Here is a 14,097-nt window from a genome sequence, read left to right on the forward strand (position 1 = left end):
ATATATAATTCATGTAGGGCATGTTAGGGTGTCACCACCTCTTAAAATAACACCATACCACCATTCTTAGCCAATTATTTGTACACGTGGACGAATAATAAGCTGGCACGTGGCAAAAAAACAGTTAAAAAAGATGGCCAACAATATGTTGTACACAGGGATGGAGACACCGGCGGCCAAGCCACCGCTCGAGCGGGGGCTTGGTCGAAACCAAGAAGAAGAAGAAGAAGAAGAAGAAGAAGAAGGCCTTTATATTTTATTGGCATGTAATTTTGTTTGATAATGAAAAACATAAACAGCCCTAAGTGAAGCCCAAATCTAAAATTACAATAGTGGTTCTTCTGCTTCTAAAACCAGAACAGAGGCAGCGAGCTTTGGAGTCTGATTGTCGAACAGAGGCAGCAGATTACAACCTGTATTTTCCAGAAAATCAAAGGTTTGATTCTTGATTGACGGTTGGATGAAAGATATCTTAGTTGTATATTTTCTAGAAAATCAAAGGTTTGATCCTTGATTGACGGTTGGATGAATGATATCTTAGTTGTATATACTGAGAGAGAAATTTTTAACAAAATTGAAACTGAGGACATTCTTCGACGGTTTCAAGAAATGGCGACACGTCGAAAACAATTATCATCTAGAGTCTCATAAAAATTGTAAAGACATTTTATTTGTGTTGAATATTTTATTATAATAATAATTATTATTTTATTTTAAATAAAAAATAAAAAATTCAGCACCGGCTTATTTGAAAGTCTAGTTCCGTCCCTGGTTGTACACTATACAACAATTTTTCTTGGAAAGCAATATCCAACACGCTAGACAGCAATCTTTAACGTATTGAATATTGTTGTGTAGCGTTTATAATATTATTGTATAAATGGTGTCACGTGTTACTTTAAGAGGTGTTGTCATTTTAACACAAATCATTCAGGCATGCATTACTAATAATAGGAGTAGCTAGCGCAGCTGGCGTGGAAAGGAGCCAATCATTTGAGAGATGAGATGCTAGGTTCAAACCCTTTTGGGTGCATTCTTTCTCTTAGTTGATGTGTTATATCTTTGGGATTTTTGTATATTTGATTTTAATATGTTTAGTTCATTTGTGGCTTTGTTTTTAAATTTCTTAAATTAATAATTCTGGTTGAGTTTTATCATATTTATTTAGAGATTATTGATTTTCTCTCTAGTAATTTTACATAGACAATTTAAATTTGTATTCATAAAGAATGATATTTATGATTTAAGAATAAAAATAATTCTATAGACACGTAAATATTTAAGTAAAATTAATATCAATGCTATGCCCTAAAAAATTTGTTCATATTTTTCTTAATATCTATTTCTCACGCACGACTTTTTCGATAGCTTATGATTGAGTTGTTTTCGAACATTGAACATACTCAATGAATTTTAATACTCCCTCCATTCACGTAAAAAATCTCATTTTGGAATGTCCATAAAACATAGTTTCATTTATAAAAATGGAAAACTTTCCTATACTTCACCTCATTTTCTCTCATTTCTCCCTTTTCTCTCATTTCTTTTACTTTACCCACATTTTTATACACTCTCTCTTTTATTTTACCAATTTCTCATTAAAACTCGTGTCATTCATAAATGAGATTATTTTTTGTGGACGGAGAGAATAGTTGTTTGGGCCCCCTATCGTTAAAAGTCTGGCTCCGCCCCTGATTAATGTGGAGAAGAAAACTTGGAGAAGTATTCTTAACTATTTTGGTTCTTGTGATGTGTATAGGACCTTGTCCACTACATTTTTTTAGACTTTTCTACAATTATTTTAGATTACAGCATCTAGATTCTCTTCAAGTACATTACGATGATATTTTCAGATCCTATATTTATTTAGAGCTACTCTCCCATTTCATAAGCGCCACAAGTTATGGACAATAATTAACCCTTAATCACTTTTATTAAAATTAATCATCCTCATTAATATTTGTAATTAATCGCAGTTAATGGGCGCCGGCCCATGAAAGTTTGTCATTTTATATAAACCTAATAGTTAGTCGTTATTATATGGAGTAATTCTTTATATTTGAGTCCTTTATAGTTTTAGAAAGTACTCACATCAATTTAACAAAGAAATACCTAAATTAATTTGAACTTGTTTATAATTATAGAAAGAATATTCATTTAACAAAAAAATATTCAACTTAATTCGAATCCTAGTATTTGTCTCCGTCTCTTCGTGCCTGCCCACCACTGCGGTCACCTTTTCGTTATACATTGTTAGTTATCGTTTTATTTTTTCTCCTTTAATGGTACTCCCTAATGAATAGGCCGGTAAGGTGTAGATAGCTAGCTCATCTTGGTGTTTGACTTTCAGAGTGACTAGTCATCTTCTCGTTATACTAGGGACGGAAAAGGAAAAGGTCTGTCGCAAGGTTTAGAGATGGATCGGCTACCGAAAAAAATGTAGTAACCTAATTTCGTCAACCTGCTTTTCTAATCCCTGGTAGACTTGAACAAACAGATGACGACACTAAATAAAAAAGTCATACACATAAAAAATTGCAAAGTCATATACTCCCTCCGTCTCACAAAAGATGTCACACTTGTGGGACGACACGAGATCTTAGGAGGTTTTGTTTTGTGTGTTAAATGGAGAGAGAAAATATCATTTTTATATTCATGTGAGAGAGAACTTTTTCCGAAATGGGAAATGTGATATCTTTTGTGAGACAAACTAAAAAGGAAAGTGTGACATCTTTTATGAGACGAAGAGAGTAGTATATATCTACATGCATATTCATATGAATAAGTATTCATTTTCCTTCAAATTTATTCTCTTAGTGACGGATTTTGATATTCATAATATACAGTTAAATACTGTATTGAATTTCGGTAGCATAGATATATAGGCATTGGAATATGAATTAATGATCACAATTTCAACCAAACAAATATCCTAGCCTCCTAAATCTTATAAACCACTTATGTAAATATAAAAACAAGATTGTCATTATTTATTTTTCACAAGTTGACTATGTTGGTATCCAATTCGAAACCTTCTATAAATACAAAATTCTAATTTTATGAATGCAACCTTCTTCTGCATTTCTTCACATCAATCTTATCATCAGTGTTGTATATATTTACTAAATTACACTACTTGTTTTTATGCAAAGAAAAGTCATGGATTTGGTTAAGAGTTTGTTCAAGCTGTGGAAGAGGTGCAAATCTTTTAAAAAGGGTTGTTCCCTAATGTTGATGATCAAGAGAAAATTTTTGCCTCTCAATCTTGAGGAAAACAAGGTGGCGCGGGCGCCTGCGGGGTATGTCCCGATCTACATCGGGCGGGAGAAGAACAGGTTTGTGATCAAAACCAAGCATTTGAACCATCACCTCTTCAAGAGTCTACTTGAAGAAGCTGAATCTGAGTATGGATATCGTCACGAGAGCCTCCTAACGTTTCCATGCAAAGTTGATCGCTTTGTAGATGTTTTGAAGGAGATTGATTATTACGGTGACTTGTGATCATATACTATATATATATTGTTAGAAACAAAAGGGCGCAATTTTGTTGTGAGTGTCTAAAAAAGCAAAACCGTGAAGGCTTTGTTCAAAATTTACATCTAGAACATGTTTGAAAAGGCTATTATATATATTGTCAATCCCAAAAATTCTTATATAGATAACCAATGATTAGGTATTCTTATATAGATAACCAAAAATACAAATATATTGCTAAGTATTTTTAATTTTATTTTTAATGTTTCTACTTCAGAACTTGTTTTGAACCAAACCAAATAGGGCGCAGAATATATTCTTGAAAAGACACATTTTTTTCATGCATGTATTTTATCTATGTAACACTACAAAATTGCTACTCCATTTAACATATCTTACATCTGTGTTAATATTAATGATTTGGAAAAAGCCCACTGGGCCGCCTAGAGGAAATGGCCCAATCATATTCTATACCCAAATTTAGTATTTTTTTGTGGATGAATTGCAAAAATATAGCACTCCTCTTATTTTAATTAAAAAAAATTGATTTATAGTAATTGACGCGACACGCGATGCATCTGATCTTGGATTAAAATATCTGGATCATGAAATTTTCACTATACATACAACCAGAGTCAAATTTTATCCGCCACGTCACGTCGTCACGGTCACACTCTCCGGCCTAAATTTCGCCGGCGACGATCGCGTCGATCCGCTCCTGCAAACCGATCGCTTTACGAATCACAGCCTTCCGGCACGCCCTCACCCCGAGATCCACGCTGCGGATCGAATCCAACTTCAGCAGCAGAGACATCAGGCTCTCGCTCATCCGCAGCCGCTCCTTCGCGTCCGTCTTCAGCAATTCGACGGTTTCGCGGCTCCTCAGCCTCTCCTCGATCTTATCCACCTCGATTTCGATGTCCTTCACCTTCCGCAGGCTCTTCCTCGCTAGAAACCCCCTGAAAACCTTCTGAATCTTCACGGCCGACTCCGTCCGGTCTGATCGCTCGGATCCGGCGAATTGGACCGGAATCCGAACTACTTTCGGCGCTGCGGACGTCTCCGCCGGCCGTATCTCCTCCGTAATCGGCTCGGCGTGGTAAACGGGGTGAAATGGATGGTAAGTCGGGTAGGGGTAGGGCTGCTGGTACCTCCGGCTGTTTGTGAAGAACGGACTATACATTTCCGAGATTCAAACACGAGAAATATTAGAGATTTTGTAACAGAAATATTAGAGATTTTGTAACAGAAATCTTATCGAGCTGAAAATTTTGATGGATTTGATTTGATTATAGTTTTGGTTGAATGAAGATCGTATTCGTATATATGGGAAAGGAGGGAAAGGGGTGATATTTCTGGAAAGTTCGTCCCGGGGTATTATGGTCAATTCAAATAGAAGCGGAATTCTTCTGAATTCTAGTGGAGGATTCTGTTATTATAGGCTTCACATAGTAGCAGAATTTATGTAAGGTTAAATATATTTGACTTTAATTTGCTATATTTTTATTATGTTGAGATGTCAAATCACTATCAAGGTTAAATTAATAGGGAATTATTATTATTGTAAGATGCACAATTATTAATTTATTTTTATATTAGCCCTAATTTGAGCATCATTAGTTAGAATAAGAGCATCCATAGTGGGAGGGCCGCGGCCCTTGGCCCGGAGTCAGCCCAGGCACGGCCCCCCACTACTAAGGGGAGAGAGGGAGTTGGCTCGGGGGGGTGGACGAGAGAGTGGCGAGCTTTCGGCATGGCCGAGGCTCTTGGACGCGAGGTGCGGCTCGCCACTGCACGGGCTGAGAGTCGTGGCCCGGGCCATGATTTCAATTTTTTTTCAGGTGTTTGTGTTAATTTTAGTATTTTGGAGAAGATGAAGTGCACAGAAAGAGAGAGAGCGACAGAAAAAGAGGATGGCAGTTTTCAAAAAATTAATTTAGCATTAATTTAGGAAACAAATCATCTCTTAAAACTAAATCCCTATTAAATTGGTCAACTTTTTAATTAAAGAGTGTGATTTCAATTCACACCCTAGTTACGGAAATAATTAAAATTCAAATTTTCAATAAATATATTTACTTGTAATTGTCAAATTTTTAAAATTAATTTAGACTTTTTATTTATTATAGTCCAATAATTTTTATTCTAGCTAAATTAAAATATAACAAAAAATGTAAGAAAATAATTTTAATTGGTGACCCTCCCCACCATTGTGGTGGCCAAGTTTTCATGAGCAGGACCAAGTTTATTGGGCATGCCCAATAGGGCCACCATGTGGATACCCTAACAAACTCCTTATTAATTGGGTGCTCTTGATTAAAAAAAAACTCCTTATTTATTTATTTTTATATTAGTCCAAAATTAGATCCAAACAAAATATCAACAATCTTTAATTCTGAATTTGAATCTTATGAGTAAGAATTTGGAGAAATATACTTTTCACCAATGTGGGCTCTATTGAAATCACAGTTTATAAGTGATTAATCCTAAATTCAAAATCAGCTTAAAGAATATATATAATGAAACACTACGTAATACATTTTAATTATCTCCTATGTAATATGATCATTATAAAAGAAATATTCCATGTGCATTTTAGGGGTGGCGAAACGGGTTTCCCGCGGGTATCCGCATCCGACATTTGAATTATCTCCTACGTAATACGATAATTATAAAAGAAATATTCCATGTGCATTCTAGGGGTGGCGAAACGGGTTTCCCGCGGGTATCCGCACCCGACAAGTCGGGTACCCGTACCTGATTTTAGCCAAATTTGTTGTCCCAATACCTGCCCCGCAACATACCGGGATTACCCGATACCCGTGTCGGATATCTCGTACTCGACATTGCGGGTACCCGTACCCGACATGAAATCCTAATAAAAAATTTGAAAACTATAATAACTGTCAATGTTCCCTAATTTACTTTATTAATATCGATGGTAAACGTTGAATAGATTGAGAATAAAAGTAAGGGGACACTCTATAGCTAGTTCCGGTGAATTTTCAATTGTATATTCATTGGAATATAAAAATGTTTTAAAAGAACTATTAGATTATATAAAGTACTCCCACTGTTCCGCCTTAATAGAGGCATTTCATTTTCTTCACTCATTTTGGAACACCTCTATTAATATTGAACGGATGGAGTATTAAAAGATGGAATATGACTAATACTAATAATAACGGGTATTATCGGGACTAACAGGTATACCCGCGTGGATAGTGGATATACCCGCTACCCGCAAAACTCTAAAATATACTACCCGATCCCGCCCTGTTTCCCGTTATCATCAGGTAGCGGATATCCGATACCCTGTGGATAGCGGGTCGAGATGAGAATTACCCATTACCCACTATCCATTTTGCCACTCCTAGTGCATTCAATAAAACATTTCCTAAAATAATGTTTCCTCTGTATAATCTTTGGATAATGTTTCATTAGTTCTTTTGAGATATCCACAATCTAAACTCTCATTTATCATTTTTTTAAAGTAAATAGTAGTAACCACATACTACATTAAACTAATATAACCATATTCTTGTTATAATACCAATATTGAAAATGAGACTCATTTATTATATTTTTCTTCGCATTTCTTAAAATCTATATCAAATTAAATTGGATGGAAAAAGTATATCCTAACATATGAAGTAAAGTTTGATTAAAAGATTTTTTTTTAATATGTACAAGTCCAGTTTAATATTTATAAGTGAACATAGAATGATTAAAAAAAGTAGAAACTCATTAGTTAATGAATATATTTTAATAGTGTGAACAATTTTGAATTTCAAAATAATTTTACTAATTTTCAAAAATAATACGTAATTAAATATATTAAAAAAATGCTTAATAGCATGTCTATATGCCGTTAATGCGCTTCACGCAACATCTCTATAGGCCCAAGGCGGGCGCAATGCAAAACGTCATGATACCCAGCATCACCCCTCCCTCGCATAACTCTCTAGCAAGTGTTCCGGTACAACAATTAAAATTATTTGATGGTTTATAAAATTTTAGACTCTACACACGAGAAAAGTTGTGAACGGAATACAAAATGCGTCCGAATGTTGTCAACAATTCAACTGCAAGCCGTCAATTACAATACGAATTAGTGAAATACATCAAAGAAATACGAATTTCCATCAATAAGTAAACAACATACAATTATTTGTCTGTACAGGGCAATGGCGCGGCCTTCTTCTTCTTCCTCCTCAACCTATCACACACGATCACCCTCTCCAACATCCCCACGCGCTGCGTCAGCGCGTTCAGCATCTTCGTCTGCGCCTCATTCCTCTCAAACAACTCACTCATCATCCTCACCATCTTCTCATTCTCCTTCACCACCATCTCCAACAACTCTCTCTCTCTTCCGCCACTCGCCTTCTCCTCACAATCCCCCATACCCCTCTCCATCCCGCACGATTCCTCCAATTCCGCGCCACACTCACTCTCCCCGCCCTCAATTTCGCCGGCGACGATCGCGTCAATCCGCTCCTGCAAACCGATCGCCTTACGAATCACAGCCTTCCTGCATCCCCTAACCCCGAGATCCACGCCGCGGATCGAATCCAGCTTCAGCAGCAGAGACATCAAACTCTCGCTCATCCGTAACCGCTCCTTCGCGTCCGTCTTCACCAACTCCATGGTTTCGCGCCTCCTCAGCCTCTCCTCGATCTCATCCACCTCCATTTTAACGTCCTTCACCTTCCGCAGGCTCTTCCTCGCCAAAAACCCCCTGAAAACCTTCTGTATCTTCACGGCCGACTCCGTCCGGTCTAATCGCTCGGATCCACCAAATTGAACAGGAATCCGAACTACTTTCGGCGCTGCGGACCTCTCCGCTGGATCGGCGTGGTAAACGGAGTGAAATGGATGGTAAGTCGGGTAGGGCTGCTGGTACCTCCGGTGATTTGTGAAGAACGGACTATACATTTCTGAGATTCAAAAGAGGGAATATAAGTGATTTTGGAATAGAAATGTAATTGAGCTGAAAATTTTGATGGATTTTGATTGTTTCTTAATGATAATTTTGAGTGAAATGATGATCATATATATGCCAATTGGGATAGGAAGGAAGGAAAACACGAAGATTTCGAATATTCTGGAAAGTTCGTCACGGGGTATTTTCGTCAATATCAGACCCAAATTTTAAATATGAAAAATAAAACTACTCCGTATATTTCTAATTACGAAAATTTGGAAATCATATCATTAAAGACTGTCAGATGAGAAAAGAGAATAACAAACGAATTGAATAGCATATTGATAGCAAATCTTAATCAAGAATTAATATTATTGATACGCTTAGTTAGAATAGTGTATACTTTCTTTTTATTTCTTATGATCATCTCCATAACAAGAGATTATGTAACATTACAAATATACAAAAATATACAATAAAAAGTACGTAAATATGCATCCTATTTTATCAAATCTTATTTGGATAATACTAGCATTTTCACCCGATGTTTTTACCATAAATTTTAAAATGAAAAAATATACTATCAATTTAACTTGTAGTTTTAAATTTCCTATTAAATTCAATTTTATCCAAATTTAATTCTACATGGTGCAACAGATGTCTGCGTCGTCTGACCATCGATAGACTTAAACAACGTAGTTTATAGAACGCACTTATCATTCTGTAAAAAAAATCACAAACTTTGAAATACATAAGTTTTAATTCGCCGTAGTTTATGTATTTTATCACTACGTTGAAAATTAAAGTTCATGGTAAAACCTAAATCAATAAAAAGTTGGAGTATTTTTTGGCTACCAGCCAATCTTATTTGTCTTGAGTAGCATCTAATAAAGTTATACAAACAGTTTGCCATAATCCAATTGTTGCAAATGAACACGTTTAATTACTTATTTTGATCACAATTACACGTGTTCGTGTAGAACTTTAACATTCTTGAACAAAATTTAATATACGAGTGATATTTGTGGTAATCAGCAATTTAGGATTAGTCGTGTGTTGTACTATCAATTTTCCAAATTCAGTAACAAAACGTAAATGTATGAAAGCTTGTCGTCCTTGCAAATAATACAAATATGACGACGCAATCATTGAAGTGAATTTTGATAATAATATTAATACGAGTAAGGGTCAAAATTGATCCTGAACATATGATCATTTTATGTTTTTGGTCCTAAACATTATTTTTTGGATTTTGTTGTCCTGAACGTATGGAAATTTGATCATTTTGATCCCCCGTCAACATTTCCGCTAAAAACTAACGGTCAATGGGTTTAATCCCGATTTTGACCAAATTAAACTTTTAATTCTGATTTTTTACTCCCTAATTAATTCCCTAATTATTTTTGCACTTCGATTCCACTCTTCTCATCTTTCATCTTCCTCCTTCCTCTTCTTTTAGAAATTTTGGTCCTCGCAAGTTTTTCCGCGAGCTTCACACCCTCCGCCGCCCGCCTCTCTCTCTGCTTCTCTGGCAAATCTGCGTCGCCACGACCACCGCCTGCCCCGTCATTCCCGCTCCTTCCGCCCTGCTTCACCACAACAGACCAGGTTGTGGTGTGCTCCGGCATTTCAAGATTTGATTTGGTTCAACTGTCTTCATTCCCAATTGTTTTGCTGTAATATTCTATAGTAAAAATAGGAGTAAAATGATCCCTTGTTATTGGAGCAAATAAAAGAAGCAATTACTTTATTTCATCTCACAATCCTCATTCCCCAGACCAAAACACAGACCCCCACTCTCACTCTTACTTCCATTTTCCTCAACCAGATTAAAGGAACAAGACCAGGAAGAAAGAGAAAAGCACCAGCCCAAGAAACCCAAGTTCGACATAAAGCTACACTACTTTATGTTATTATTTTATTTTCAGTGGGAAATAATGAATGGAATTTATAAAAGAAGAGGAAGGAAGAAGATGAAGATAAGAAGATGAAATTGAATTGCAAAAATAATTAGGGAGGAAAAAATCAGAATTAAAAATTTAATTTGGTCAAAATTGGAATTAAATCCGTTGACCGTTAGTTTTTAACGGAAATGTTGATGGAGGACCAAAATGATCAAATTTCCATATGTTGAGGACCACAAAATCCAGAAGATAATGTTTAGGACCAGAAACATAAAATGGTCATATGTTTAGGACCAATTTTGACTTTTACTCTATTAATATCGATACAAAATGAAATTTAAGAGAGAATGAGGTAGATTCGAAAATTGATTAGTAGTACTACATGGAGTCATGGAGTATATAATTACTTTAATTTTAGGTACGTACATATGTTTACAATAATTGTCAATCTAATAAATTACAGTTTATGATGTTTTTAGGGGAAATATGTTTATAATGCTAAAAGAAATATATATAGAGAAGTAGAATTCCGAAATATCTTTGAATTGAAATAGCACTCTCTAGTGGAATATAGGCATGTGCGTATATAGAGATCAAATAAACGTAACATTTTGATTTAAAATATATATTACATTCGATAAAAAAAATCCCCTAAAATATGCGTATATACTAGTATGAAGTATATACAATAGGGTTAACAATACAACGTCCTCGATTATTGAATAATTGAACAAGCGAGGTCAATTTAGATAATTGTAAATCAATCTTCTTGTTCGTAAAATAAATTATATTAACGACTAATATTTTTATGGGAATTTTGTTTACAATTCTTTTATATAAATACATAATGAAGAATTAAAATAATTTTGAATCAATCAATCAAACATAATCGAGTAAAGGATTCGCGATTAATAATGAATGGTACATCATACTATGAAGTGAAGTAATTAGATCTATACAAATGGTTAATATAAACATATTATTCGATATTGAGTAATCGAATAAATTATGTCATTTCTGAGTCTTGACAAAGTATAAGAAGGTAAAGAATCATGCCAAGTGTGTTTCTTTTCTCATACCAAAACATAGTACTTCATTAAAATTCAAAAAATTGAAAATTCGAATAATGTACACTTTTTTCAAATATTATACTATTAATTTTTTTTTATTCAGTTACTAGTTGTAAATGTTTATAGCTTAATATATATACAGATTTTCGGGTTTTTTCCCCAAATATTTTGGCCTAGTTCGGATTAATTGGTTACAAAATTTTTAGTATTTCAAATATTTTAGATACATTCAAGTTTATATTATCTCAAAATTTGAATTTCGGGATCACCTAAGATAGGCCAATCATATTCGAAATGATAGTTAATCCCTACATATATCTCAGGTCTTATAATTAAATAGTATCATGTCCGTGCTATGCACAGATTGATATATTTTTAAAATATTAATTGATACTAAAATTTAAATGAATTAAATAAAATTAGAATCAATATTAACAACGAAAAATATGAGTAACAATTTTAGTTATAAGAGAATAAAAAACTATGCAATCAATATTGAACCATAATAAATAGTCATAATAAACTTCTTTACACACTACATTAACTTTAAACTAAAACATCTGTTGATATGTTCCCTAATAACACAATGTGTTTGATATGTAAATCATATACTACCAAGTAGTATAGTCTAAGAGAGAAAATCCACTATATTGTATATGTCCCTACTACATATGATATTCTCATTAATAGGGTATGCCTATATACCTTCCTCGCCCGCCGTAGGATTTTCATTAGATTGAGTTGAACTATCAATCTGCAAAATTTCTCGTTCTATATGTACAATTCTCTCAAAAATCTCGGGCATGCTCACAAAACGTACAAATCTGTAGTTACAAATTGATAAAAAAGATTGAGAAAAACAACATCATCTTTGATCCATAGCCGTAAATTTAAAACTTCACCAACATACAATGTACTATATCCCAAATATTTATTATCTCTGAACGGTATACTCTTATACAGTTATACCTCCAAGATTATCACTAATTGACATATTAAAACCTCCCGCTAACTCCACTTACCTTTAAATTATATATATTTAATTTAATAAAAGTTTTAAAATTAAATGGCAATCTAGTATTTGAAAAATAATTAAAAAAAAAATTGGAATGAAATCTCAATGTATTCAAGCTATTCTTTTTTCTCATTTGGCTTCCATTGACTTTCTAATAAATCTCAACAAAGCTTGTAAATTATTTCCTTAGGTGGCCATTGCCAAACTATGCTAGGTGAGAAAATGTTTCAATTTTCTCTTGCTCAAAGTATATGATCCCATACATCGACTTGCGATATCTACCCTCAACACACTCAAAATGAATGAAAACATTTCTACCAGTTGACATTCTTATTAGTAGCACTTGAAAAACAAGACTGCACAGATACAAATTCGATATGATTGAAATAACACAACATCATTTGTCATGCTTAATACACAATTGCCAACATAAAATCTAAACAATTTTAAAAACTCCCAATTATTTTGCAGAATGTCATACACTTCAAATCACAATCAACATTAACAGAACTAAAAAACGATCATATCATATTTATATTCATGATATCACCAATTTGATTACACAATTACGAAGAATATATAAATGCAACAGTAAAACCCCCAAATCATATACTTTTAGCAATAGAATCTCACAATTTCACTTGATCTACACAATCTCTTCCAAACACGACAATCAATACGTACAAAACTAAAAGAAACCAGCATTAAATTCAGCTTATTTTCTTAACGCTAACAACAATTACAAAGAAAAAAAACAGAGTAAATACCTCGAAGAGGCGACATTGGTTGTTGAGGAGAAAAACGAAACGGAAGCCCAATCATGCTTCGATCGAATCTGATACTCTCTTAGATGTCGTCCTTTGAATGTTGATTATGAAGCTTTCCAACTTCTGTAATAAAAATAGAAAGAGAATACTATCAAATGTTAAACAACATACAAGTAGAATATTAAATTAAATTTACTTTAGAAAATTTCGACCATACCACTAATCCACTAACTATGAAAACTAAATAACCAACAAACCCTTAATCACACATTTTATATACTTTTAGTTCATTTTAATATCTATTTTAAATAAGTATTTTCCTAAATATCCTCAAAATTCCTCTTATTTCCCTAAACACCCCAAAACTCTCTTTTTATATATTGTATAGATGTATAGATTAATAGAGTTAGTCTTTATGTGGGTGTGTGCCACTCTATGGTGGGAGTATATAAAAGTAAGTAATTTATGTTGTGTGAATATTTAAATAAAATCATTAACACCATGAATATATATTAATTAAACTTATAAATTATACGATAATAATTTACTATATCTATAAAATTGATTTCATTCTTCAGTCCTACTTGCATGCATCTATTAAAAGAATATATGGATAATTCAACTTGTTGAGGAAGAAAAACACAAGGTAAGCGACTACTTACCAAAGTTTTGGTCTAATTAATATAACTCTGAATTATAACTAATGTATTACATATATTTAATTTTAACATATCATACAAAACATGATGTTAATAATATCAATATAATAAAAGATACCATCATCGATTTATAACCCTTTATTACATACCGTGTGCTAGACAAGCACATAGTATGAAAGAGTAGTATTTAGAGCATTATATTATACGTAGGTGGGACCACTACATTGTCACAAGATGAAAAATATAATCCACCGAAAGCAAACGACAACCAACTACACGAG

General features: G+C 33.8%; 3 protein-coding genes across 3 annotated transcripts; 1 reads left to right on the forward strand and 2 right to left on the reverse strand.

Moving 5' to 3' along the window:
- The first annotated feature begins 3,159 nt into the window (after positions 1 to 3,159).
- On the forward strand, positions 3,160 to 3,501 carry LOC125209877 (auxin-induced protein 15A-like). Its single transcript, XM_048109453.1, has one exon. The coding sequence runs from the start codon at positions 3,160 to 3,162 to the stop codon at positions 3,499 to 3,501; it is 342 nt and encodes a 113-aa protein (XP_047965410.1).
- A 655-nt stretch (positions 3,502 to 4,156) lies between these two features.
- On the reverse strand, positions 4,157 to 4,657 carry LOC125209878 (BAG family molecular chaperone regulator 6, mitochondrial-like). The gene has a single exon (XM_048109454.1). The coding sequence runs from the start codon at positions 4,655 to 4,657 to the stop codon at positions 4,157 to 4,159; it is 501 nt and encodes a 166-aa protein (XP_047965411.1).
- A 2,887-nt stretch (positions 4,658 to 7,544) lies between these two features.
- LOC125212378 (uncharacterized) lies at positions 7,545 to 8,494 on the reverse strand. The gene has a single exon (XM_048112534.2). The coding sequence runs from the start codon at positions 8,410 to 8,412 to the stop codon at positions 7,642 to 7,644; it is 771 nt and encodes a 256-aa protein (XP_047968491.1). The 5' UTR covers positions 8,413 to 8,494; the 3' UTR covers positions 7,545 to 7,641.
- Between the last annotated feature and the right edge of the window lie 5,603 nt (positions 8,495 to 14,097).

The sequence above is a fragment of the Salvia hispanica genome, chromosome 3 (assembly GCF_029641045.1).
Source record: "Salvia hispanica isolate PSC_SH4W2 chromosome 3, Shi_PSC_v1, whole genome shotgun sequence".
In the NCBI taxonomy this organism is placed as follows: domain Eukaryota; kingdom Viridiplantae; phylum Streptophyta; class Magnoliopsida; order Lamiales; family Lamiaceae; genus Salvia; species Salvia hispanica.

What these genes read in the sequence shown, in the direction of transcription:
- LOC125209877 (XM_048109453.1), top strand. Translation starts at nt 3,160, where the DNA reads ATGGATTTGGTTAAGAGTTTGTTCAAGCTGTGGAAGAGGTGCAAATCT.
- LOC125209878 (XM_048109454.1), bottom strand. Translation starts at nt 4,657, where the DNA reads ATGTATAGTCCGTTCTTCACAAACAGCCGGAGGTACCAGCAGCCCTAC.
- LOC125212378 (XM_048112534.2), bottom strand. Translation starts at nt 8,412, where the DNA reads ATGTATAGTCCGTTCTTCACAAATCACCGGAGGTACCAGCAGCCCTAC.